Genomic DNA, 12,025 nt, shown 5'->3' with positions numbered 1-12,025 from the left:
GAATTTGAAAGTCTTCTGATAGCATAGTAAAAATGACTGGTTAAGAAAAGTGTGAAAAACAAACTGGCAGAGAGAGAAAAATCACACAGAAAAAGTCAAGTCTTAAATGTAGTTCTTTAAAAGTTTATAATCAACATCTTGAAATATAATTTTAAAAGAAGATTCTTTAGAACTACAGCTTAAGAAGGCTTATGAAAGCATCCTCTTTAAAGGGCATTAAATATATCTAAAATATATAGGAATATTTATATTACCTAAAACATAAATTTACTATACCTTTCTCTGCTGCTTTTTGAAGGGCTTCTTCAATTCGGGAAAGTTCTTTCTGCTTAATATCCTGCAAAGATTTGTCTTCCTTCTCAGCATCATACTTAATACCTAAAATACACAGTTAATTGTATAAGAAGAAGTGGATTTAGTAAGTAATTAAGTGGAAAAATTTCAGCCTAATTGCATAAATCATATACAAAAATTGTTTTTAAACCTGAAAAACACTTCTGCATTCTTTTTTTAATATTTATTTTTTAGTTATAGTTGGACATAATATCTTTAAAAAAAATTACATATATATATATATATATATATATATATATATATATGCACATATACATACATACATACATTTTTTTTAGGTTTTTTTAGGTGGACACAATATATTTATTTATTTATTTTTATGTTGTGCTGAGGATTGAACCTAGGGCCTCGCATGTGCTAGACGAGCTTTCTACCGCTGAGCCCCAACCCCAGCCCCAACTTCTGCATTCTTAGTTTTACAAAATGTTTAAACATTAATGAAGACCATTTTCTTATAAAACATCAAAAAGAAGGAAGGAAGGAAAAGCTTATAAGGAAAAAGAAGATGAGGAAAAGGTGGAAAAGAGAAAGTAAGTAAAACAGAAACAAAAGGAAGACAGAAAATATATCAGACTATTGTCAGTTATTATCTGAGTTATAAAAAATTTTACTAAACCCCAAAATAATTTCATATCCAATACCACCTGGTATCAATAAAGGTTGATAAAAAAGACTTTCAAAGTAATTCAAGAATATGTACCAGCAATCATAAAATACATATACCCTTTTATCTAGTACATCTTTTAAATTTATTACATTCTCTAATCTGTCTAATGCATCTCAACAGGAAGTGTTAGATGCAAAATAATTACACATAGAGAACATCATAATTTTAAAATAGGCTGAATTTACTCTGTTTTCAACAATAACAAAAAATATTTTATAAATAAATGTGACAATGTAGCATACATACATATGTAAGATGTGTATTTTGCATAAATATATGTGATTAGTTTATTTATATTACCTTCTAGCTTACTAAATACATTAAAATACTTAGCCCAATTTTTGTTACTTAGGTAACAATTAATTTCATTGTGATGTTACTGATATACATAAAATGACATACTTGCTCCAGGGACAACAAGCAGGTATAATCCCTCGAGGGTAGCAACAACTGCTTCTCCATAAAGGTTTTTCCAAGGAATCTTCAAAGTTAATTTATCTAAAGAAATATAATTTCAATCTTAAATGTTTATTTGACTGCTCAAGTAGATAATAAATTTCTTACTTTCCATTAAGAAAAAAGTATAACAAAACTCTCCATGCATATTGTGTTTACATTGCTCAGAAAAAAAATGAAAAGACTCCAAGATTCAAGTTAACAAAGATATTTTCCATATAATAGTACCATTATAAGTAAATATTCACATTATGCTTTATCTTTATACTCTCCAAACTTTTTGAGAGCTAGTATTTCATTTAATATTACAAAACTGAAGGATAAATGCAGTGGCTATTTTTTCAATTTTGAAAAATAGAAAATTCAACAGGCATGGTGGCAAATGCCAGTAATCCCAGCAGCTCAGGAGGCTGAGACAGGAGGATGGCAAGTTCAAAGCCAGCCTCAGCAACAGCGAGGCACTAAACAACTCAGTGAGACCCTGTCTCTAAATAAAATATAAATTAGGGCTGGAGATGTGGCTCAGTGGTAAAGTGCTCCTGAGTTCAATTCCTGGTACCTCTCCCCCTAAAAAAAGGAAATTCAGTCCCAGAAAGGTTAGACTGACATGCTTAAGTCCACACAGGTCATTAGCAAAACCATATAAAACTTCAGGGGTAAGAGAGGTTTGGACAGAATTCTAGTAGTAGTGTGGAGAGCAGACTGGGAGCTGCTAAATATTACATATTACATACAACATATTACATACTAAATATGGTTTGCTGGAACCAGAACTCATCTGAATATTGCATATACTGTTATATTCACAACAACAACTAAATCTCTAAAAATAATATGTGTACAAGATCCCAGGAGTTGAAGTAGCAACATAGAGAAGGGTCCCAAGGAATAGATCTTTGACAGTATATAAAGTTGCTAGGACAGCAAGAGGTGAGCTTTAAAAGAAAGTCATAACTGTTTTATGGTGTTATATTAATATGACTCTATTATTACATAACTCAGACTGGTTACATTCCAAAAATCTACTTATAAGTCACTTGAAAGGCAGAACACATTTTCTCTCTTAGAAACAATAGTATTAGTACCAGGCCCTTCAGGAAAGAGTCCACAGAAACTGTCACAATGTAGATAAACTCTGGCTCTAATATTTACATATTTAGGGTTCTACAGGAAAAAGAAAAAAGGACAGAAAAGAGAATACAGCTAAATTTTGAAAGGGAAAAAAAAATCTGTCTTTTGTACTTTCTTTATCCTTTCCCATCTCCAGTTATCCCTCTTTCCAGGGCTCCAGGCAGCCCCCAGTCTGCCCTCAACACTACTACTAGAATTCTGTCCAAACCTTTCCTACCCTTGAAGTTTTATATGGTTTTGTTTTTGTTTTTTTGTTTGTTTGCTTGTTTTATTTTGGTAACAGGATTGAATTCAGGGGCACTCAACCACTGAGCCACATCCTCAGCCCTTTTGCATTTTTTATTTAGATTCCAATGTAAACTACCTTCCATATCATAACTGTAAAAAAAAAATAACATGATAAAAGCTGCAGTTCTCTCAGTGCTGATGATCAAGACTTTTAGGAGAACAGAATCTGATTCAACTCATGCTAGTATGTGAATGACTAAGTCACTTACACTAGCATTTTTAAATGAAGATGCTCAAAGTGCAAAGACTTGATAAACAATATAAAAAGATGAAAAGGAAATAAAATAATGCTATGTAAAGTGTGATATTTTGGTCACCTGGACAGTTTTACCTGGGAATCTATTCCAGGGTTAAAATATCAAATTATTTCTCCATTTAGATTTTATTTTCATTTCAGCCTATAAACCTGGTGAGTTTCTTAAATGGCTCCCAGGTCATGGGAGTTTAGAGGTAATACTAGTATACTTTTGGGTCACTTCTAATTCTTATTGTTTTATACTAGGCATTGCATATATTTATAACTGATACAATTTGTAATTATCTCATAATCTTGTAACCATTTATTTAACTGCCTTCTCCATGAGCATAAGACTGAAATAGTGGGAAATGCCCCTTTAAAAATCTATAGCTGAGGGGCTGGGATTGTGGCTAAGTGGTAGAGTGCTCACCTAGCATGGGCGGGACTCAGGTCCGATCCTCAGCACCACATAAAAATAAAGGCATTGTGTTAAAAAAAAAAAAAAATCTACAGCTAAGGTATAATATTCTAACCTGAGAAGAAATTCAACAACTAATATAAACACTCTGGGGCTGAGGATGTGGCTCAAGCAGTAATGCGATCGCCTGGCATGCGCGGGGCACTGGGTTTGATCCTCAGCACCACATAAAAAATAAAATAAAGATGTTGTGTCCACCGAAAACTGAAAAATATATATTAAAAAATTCTCCCTCTCTCCCTCTCCCCCCCCCTCTCTCTCTCTCNTTCTAAATTTTTAAAGGAAATTTTAAAAATTGTGACATGCTATATAAAGGAAAAAAAGAAAATTTTAAATTATTTTGAGTATCTACTGTGTGCCAGGCTAAACTTCTCATCTTATTTAAGCCACAAAGAAACAGATATAGGCTAAATATAAACCTAATGGGGAAGAAGGTGAGTCTCGTTTTTAGCTAAACAGAAAATAACGCAAAGTATAAGACACAGAATAAAATTACTATTTTAGCTCTTAATATTACCATAATACCATAAGACTAGGGAGACTGTTTAAAATCAAGCCCTTATTTAAAAGATAATTCTGAAGAAAAATGTTTCTGTAAAAAAAAATGCAGACTTGAAAAGCTGTATAGTCAAATTAAGGCAAGAAAAAACATTGCATTTTCAGAGACAGTATATTGATCACTAGGGGAAAAATATTCCAAATCTTTAATCTCAAATTTTCCATTAACTGTTAAATAAGTAATCTTGCTTTGAGTGACTCAATCACTTTATCTTGTACCTGGTACCAGATGCCTAGTAACCAAAGGTTTCTAAGAGCTTACCAAATTAACTGAATTTTTAGCATAGTTTAAAACAAACTTACCAGAGCATTTTCTTTTATCTGTAGATTATCTAAAGCCACATTACCTGTAAAAAAAGAAAAAATACAACATTAAAATACCAATTAGCATAACCTGTCATGACAAAGTACCAAATTCTAAGAACATAATGCTAAGAGTTAAGATTACATGGCAAAGAAGGGACCTAAAGACCCAAGTGTCCAGCAAGGAAGAATAAATCATAATACATCTGTATTACAGAGCAAAAAAATGTAGAAAGACATGGGAAAATGTTCACAAAATATTAGGGGTTTTTTTTGTGTGTGTGGGGAAATGGGGTATCAGGGATTAAACTCAGGAGCACTCGACCACTGAGCCACATCCCCAGCGCTATTTTTTATTTTATTTAGAGACAAGGTCTCACTGAGTTACTTAGTGCCTCGCTTTTGCTGAGGCTGGTTTTCAAGTCATGATCCTCCTGAATCAGCCTCCTGAGCCGCTAGGATTTACAGGCATGCCCCACCACACCAGGCAATACTAAGATTTTTATTTTATTTTATTTTATTTAAATATACGACAGTGAAATGCATTACAATTCTTATTACACATATAGAGCACAATTTTTCATATCTTTGTATATAAAGTATGTTCACACCAATTCATGCCTTTATACATGTACTTTTTTCCTTTTTTGCATTACAATTCTTATTACACATATATATCACAATTTTTCATATATCTGTTGTACATAAATTATATGTTGACATATAATTGGAGCCTTCATACATGTACTTTGGATAATGATGTCCATCACATTCCACCATCCTTGCTAATCGCCTGCCCCCTCCCTTTCCCTCCTACCCCTCTGCCCTATCTAGAATTCATCTATTCCTCCTATACTCCCCCTCCCTACCCCAAGATGAATTAGCCTCCTTATATCAGAGAAAACATTTGGCATTTGTTTTTTTGGGATTGGCTAACTTCACTTAGCATTATCTTCTCCAAGGCCATCCATTTACTTGCAAATGCCATGATTTTATTCTCTTTTATTGCTGAGTAAAATTCCATTGTGTATATATGCCACATTTTTTTATCCACTCATCCACTGAAGGGCATCTAGGTTGGCTCCACGGTTTAGCTATTGTGAATTGTGCTGCTATAAACACTGATGTGGCTGTGTCCCAATAGTATGCTGTTTTTAAGTCCTTTGGGTATAGTCCGAGGAGAGGGATAGCTGGGTCAAATGGTGGTTCCATTCCCAGATTTCCAAGGAATCTCCATACTGCTTTCCAAATTGGCTGTACCAATTTGCAGTCCCACCAGCAATGTATAAGTGTACCTTTTTCCCCACATCCTCGCCAACACTTACTGTTGTTTGTCTTCATAATAGCTGTCATTCTGACTGGAGTGAGATGATATCTTAGAGTAGTTTTGATTTGAGTTTCTCTGATTGCTAGAGATGATGAACATTTTTTCATATGTTTGTTGACTGACTGTACATCATCTTCTGAGAAGTATGTGTTCAGGTCCTTGGCCCATTTGTTGACTAGGTTATTTGTTTTTTTCAGTGCTTAGCTTTTTGAGTTCTTTATATACCCTAGAGATTAGTGCTCTATCTGATGTATGAGGGGTAAACCTTTGCTCCCAGGATGTAGGCTCGAACTGGATGTCAACACCTCACAGACTGTTTCTTTTGCTGAGAAGAAACTTTTTAGTTTGATTCTATCCCCTTTATTGATTTTTGGCTTAATTCTTGCACTATTGGAGTCTTATTAAGGAAGTTGGGGCCTAATCCCACATGATAATACTAAGATTTTTAAAAGGCTAAAGAACACACAGATTGATCCAATTTTAGAAGTTTATATATATACACACACACGTGCATGTACACAGAACCCACAAACAAAAACAAGTGTTAAAAAAAAGACACCCACAATGCTCATTTCTACACAATAAAGTTCATTTTCTATGTACATGCAGTTTTCAAATTTTCTAAAATACTTTGCTAAAAACAATAAAGGAAGAGAAGGAGGTAAGAAACTTCATGAATGGGTAGAAAATATTATAGCATTATAACAGGAAGGAAGGGGGAAAAATACAGGCAGTCAAGCATCTTCTAGAATATTCTAAAGAGAAATTAAAACTTGAAACAAGGCCATAACTTCAAGGTCATAGAGGTGGAGTCACAGGGAAGACTGATTTTAGAGGCAGAACTGACAGAATGCCATCACTGCTGAAAAATGAAGTGATTGTGAAAGCATGTGTTAGGCAAGTGGGGGATTAAAAAAAAACCCTTGAGTATTAACAATGCTCTAAAATTACACAAAGTGAACAACTATTTCCCAGTTTAATTCTGTAACATGATGAATTACACTAAACTGAAATTGGCAACTCACATCAACTAACAAAAGGTATCTGCATAGACATTACAGCACATTTGAAGCCACTCAAACACAAGATCAAAGGTCCACGTGGAGACTTTCAAACCTGCTTACGAGTTTTTGACTGTTCTACTCAAAGACTCCCAAATGGTGACTCAGGTGTCACCAGAGATAGTTAACTAAGTCCTCTGCATTGGAGATGAAATTTTTATAACACTTGTTAAGGCACTAACATAATATGTAAAAATATAAATGTTCTTATAAAAAGATGGCTGTTTGTCAGGAGCAGTGGTATACAACTGTAATCCCAGCGGCTCAGGAGGCTGAGGCAGGAGGATTGCAAGTTCAAATCCAGCCTCAGCAATTTAGCAAGATCCTATCTCAAAACAAAAAATAAAAAGAGCTAGGGATGTGGCTCAGTGGTTGAGTGCCCCTGGATTCACCTCTGGTGCCAAAGTAACAAATACAAAAAACAGCTGTTTGCATTGCAGTGAACTTTGGTTCTTTGATAAAGTAATACATGGTATTAAAGATGTGGAATGCTTGGGGCTGGGGTTGTTGCTCAGCAGTAGAATGCTCGCCTAGCTCATGCAAGGCCCTGGGGTCAATCCTCAGCACCACATAAAAATAAATAAATAAAACAAAGGTATTGTGTCCAACTAAGTATTTAAAAAAAAAAACAAAGATGTACAATGCTGAATGTGACAATTTGGTTAACAGACTTAAACATGTCTATTTAGAAAGACTGACAGAGATTATAAATTATTATTACTGGGAGGTGGGATTAAGGATGGCTTTTTTAATAGTGGTTTTCATTATTTTCTAGTTTTTATTACTTTTATATGAAATTATTGTACAAATTACAATATGGGAAACTAAAACAAGTTTTAATGTCAATATGATATCAATATTTTCACATAAATCTTTCCTACCCCTAATATCCACATTAACTACAGACTCAGAAAAATAACAAAAGACCTATCAATTTTGCTACCTAGAGTCTAACAAATAAATGCACACTTCCTCTCTAAAACATATCAGTGTTATCTAAGTTATTTGCACTGAAGGAGGAGCTGCTAGTCCTAAACAAAAGGAAGGGAGGAACAGCAGCAGATTTCAGACTAACACCAGCTCTGGCCTAAAGAGGTAAAAGTGCATTCATTCCTTCAACCAGCAGATGAGTGCCCTAACTAGGCAAGGCACTGTCTAGCAAATGTTCACCACATTGCACACTGCTCTGACAGCAACAGTTTCATGCATATCTTATGAATGCTAAAACCACCATCTAAATAAAAATAACTAAAACAGATAATAAACATCAACCATTTTATACTTATCTGAATACTGAAAAATGATTTAGTTTTCCTTCAAGATAACCTAGTAACTACTGCTGAAGCCAGATCACCAGGACTAAGAATATGCAGCACTCATAGGAAGCTCCTGAAAACCTAAAGGAAGAATAAATATCAGTGCTTAATCTTAAGAGGGGAAAAAAAAAAAAAAAACATGATGACTAACAATTGGAGATAAATACACCTGACTCTGCCAACAAGGAAAGCACTGAAGCCAATCCTACAGGCAGATGGCTCTTAAATCTTAACCCATTCAAAGAGACCAAGAAGATGGGCAACGTGGAAAGCTCTGTGAAGTAGTGTCCTATGCTGGACTGTCAGGTCTAAAGGATGAGAGTAAGGAATAGGTATAGTCTGAGTTTCAGAGAAGACTCTACACAATTCTCAGGAATAAACTACAAACATTTTTGGATGAACACATACTACTGGAAAGCTACACATAAAGTATCAAAGTAAATCCTGAAGAATATTTTAAGAAGTATCCTAAAATAGTGAATCCTGAATCAAAACTTATCTGATAATCTTTCTTAATGAACCGGAAGATGGAAGTGAAGTTAAATCCATTAAATTACCAAATGATACCAAAAGTTAGTCACTTAGAAAATAATCAAAAAAAGAAGTGCTTACTAAATTACAGAAAACAATAAAGTTAGTATTTTTATGAATAAAAATCAAATGAAGCTGACAATAATATGGAACAACTTTGCCTAAATCCAGGAATTATTTTGAAAACACATAATTGCCAATAAAAAAAAATGTAAGAAATATAGTGCTGGTACTAAATGCCTCCAGCTGAAAATAATCCTTCTGAACTTTCACAGAAGTTTAGGCTATATCATTCTTATGATACTTAACACTTAACTTTATATAAATCTCGTAGGTTACTACTTAGGAAATTCTTACTAATTTTCCTCATAGTAGGCACTTAATAAATATTGACTTAACTGATTTAGGATAGATACAATATGGGGTGGAAATAATTACAATAAAAACATAAACTTATATTTTAGAAAACACTTTCACATCTATTATATTACTGAATCCTTGTAGCCTCCTGGGCAGGAGGTGGAACATATATAATAAAAAAGAGAAATTGAGGCTTAATGAAGTTACACAGTGATCTAAGAAGCTATGACAACCGACACCGAGCCCAGATCGGCTGAATTCAAGCTCCCGTTTGCCTGCATCTCGCAGACAAACCACTGTGACTCAGCACTAAACGATCCCACTGAAACAACTGGTCGGCCCTTTGAACCTGCGGAGATTAATACCAACCCAGCCTTCATAGGTAGTGGCCACAGGATTGAGACGGGGCTTCGGAGAGCCGGTCAAGACCCACCCGTTGCATCAGTCACCCAGCAAAGGGAACGAACTGTCACGATTTGCATGGGATACCACCATGGCAGAGAACTGACGTCACCAGAATGCGGCAGAGGAGATAACTTCATTGAAACCAGCAGCAACAGGTGTGTAACCCACTAGCCCTTCCTCTCCACACAGCAGGGAAACCTTAAGAGCCCCTCCCAGCTTTCCCGTTAGGGCCCCTCCCAGCTCTCCCGTGAGAGCGATAGTCAGACCGAGGGAATCAGGAGTGGTGCAGGACTCGAGGCGCGGAACCCCCAGCTACCAGTCCCACCAGCGCTGACAACTGAGGTCTCTTGCACCAGCTACCGGGGACGTGGCTACCGGAGGGCAAGGAAAATTCGCTGAGGGTTCTCAGCCCCAAGCTCCACAAACTTAGGGTCTGAGGGAATGGCAAACAGGGAGAGAGTGCCCAATTGTTCAAGAAAATAGGGCTCCTGGGAGCAGCAGACCTGGTGTGTAGCCAGTATTGTGGTGAGCGTCACCGGTGAGCAGGGCCTGGCTTGAGGAAAAGTGGGGAAGTGACTAGACACAAGAAAAGGCCCTAGGCACTCAGGATTGGAGACTCGCCCAGTCTGGGAGGAAGAGCTGCTGCACAGTGATTGGTTCCCGCGTATTGCGAGGAGAAGCTTGGCCCAGTGGGCACAGCTCCACCTACTGGAAGAGAAGTTAATCAAACTCTAAGACAGCATTTATTAAATTGTTTTTTATTTTGGTTTTTATTTTTCATTTTCATTTTTTTTATTTTTTAAATTTTTTTAAATATATTTTATTATTTTTTATTTTAATTTTTATTTTTTTATTAGTTTTTTTAAATTTTTTTTTATTTTCTATTTTTTTCTTTTTTCTTTTCATTTCTTTTCAATTTCCTTATTCCCCCTTCCTTGAATTGTACCTGCTTACTCTCATTCTCTTTAGTGACTTCTTCCCTTCCCTTCTAATACCTTTCCTCACAAGCATCAAATAAATTTATAGGAGTAAACAGTAACTCAGCAGTCAAACAGAACAAGAAGTAATATGAGAAGCATGAAAAAGCAAGGAAGAAAAGGAGTACAAACAATGCAGGACAGCCTAAATATTCAGGAGGACCTAGAGGCATCAGAAAAATGGCCAAATAAAGAACTCAAGGAATACCTTAGACAGATGGAATGGAATCTTAAAGAGGATATGAGACAGCAAATTCAAACAGTGAAACAACACATTGAAAATGAATTACATAAACAGATAAAAGAGGCAAATAAGCATCTTTATCAGGAGATAGAGATTATAAAAAAAAATCAAACAATAATTCTAGAAATGAAGGAAACTATAAACCAAATTAAAAACTCAAATGAGAGTATCACTAACAGAGTGGAGCAAGTAGAAGCGAGAACGTCAGATAATGAAGACAAAATATATCATCTTGAAAAGAGTCTAGCCAACTCAGAAAGGCTGGTAAAAAATCACGAGAAAAACAACCAAGAGATATGGGATAACATTAAAAAACCAAACTTAAGAGTCATCGGGATAGAGGAAGGTATAGAGGTTCAAACCAAGGGAATGTGCAACCTGCTGAATGACATAATTATAGAAAACTTTCCAGAAATAAAAAAGGAAACGGATATACAAATTGTCGATGCATACAGGACACCGAGCAAACAAAATCACAGTAGACCAACGCTAAGACACATTGTTATGAAGATATCCAATATACAGAACAAAGAGAAAATATTAAAAGCTACAAGAGAAAGGAGGCAGATTACATTCAGGGGTAAACCAATAAGGTTAACAACAGATTTTTCATCACAGACGCTGAAGGCGAAAAGATCCTGGAACAACGTATTTCAAACACTGAAAGACAATGGATGCCAACCAAAAATTTTGTATCCAGTAAAAATTAAGCTTCAGGTACGACAACGAAATAAAAATTTTTCATGATAAACAAAAGTGAAAAGAATTTGCAGCCAGAAAACCAGCACTGCAAAGCATCTTGAGCAAAACACTACACGAGGAAGAAATGAAAAACAATAACCAAAACCAACAGTGGGAAGTAACTCAGTAAAGACAGAGGGCGGGGGGAAAGCTAATCATGGAGATACAAACTAAATTAAAAAAAAAAAAAGATAAATAATCAAACATGGCTGGAAGTACAAACCATATATCAATAGTAACTCTAAACGTTAATGGCTTAAACTCTCCAATAAAGCGACATAGGCTGGTAACATGGATTAAAAAAAAAATCCAACAATATGCTGCCTCCAGGAGACACATCTGATTGGAAAAGACATACACAGGCTGAAGGTGAAAGGTTGGGAAAAAATATACCATGCACATGGTCCTCGTAAGCAAGCAGGGGTGGCCATCCTCATATAGAATAAAATCGACTCCAAGACTAAGTTAATCAAAAGGGATAAAGAAGGACATTATATACTGTTAAAAGGAACCATTCACCAACAAGACATAACAATTATCAATATTTATGCACCAAATAATGGTGCTGCGACGTTCATAAAACAAATTCT

At 35.4% G+C, this 12,025-nt stretch overlaps 1 protein-coding gene across 1 annotated transcript in view; it reads right to left on the bottom strand.

Moving 5' to 3' along the window:
- Vps13c (vacuolar protein sorting 13 homolog C) overlaps positions 1 to 12,025 on the bottom strand; it is a 176,092-nt gene that overhangs the window by 148,228 nt on the left and 15,839 nt on the right. Inside the window, exons 3-5 of the mRNA XM_048793227.1 lie at positions 4,474 to 4,517; positions 1,424 to 1,535; positions 277 to 378 (exon numbers count right to left, since the gene is read on the bottom strand). Coding sequence (XP_048649184.1) covers positions 277 to 378; positions 1,424 to 1,535; positions 4,474 to 4,517 — 258 coding nt within the window. The remainder of the gene's footprint in view (positions 1 to 276; positions 379 to 1,423; positions 1,536 to 4,473; positions 4,518 to 12,025) is intronic.

The sequence above is a fragment of the Marmota marmota genome, unplaced genomic scaffold (assembly GCF_001458135.2).
Source record: "Marmota marmota marmota unplaced genomic scaffold, marMar, whole genome shotgun sequence".
NCBI classification, from domain to species: Eukaryota; Metazoa; Chordata; class Mammalia; order Rodentia; family Sciuridae; genus Marmota; species Marmota marmota.
This window is presented reverse-complemented; position numbering and strand designations above follow the sequence as displayed.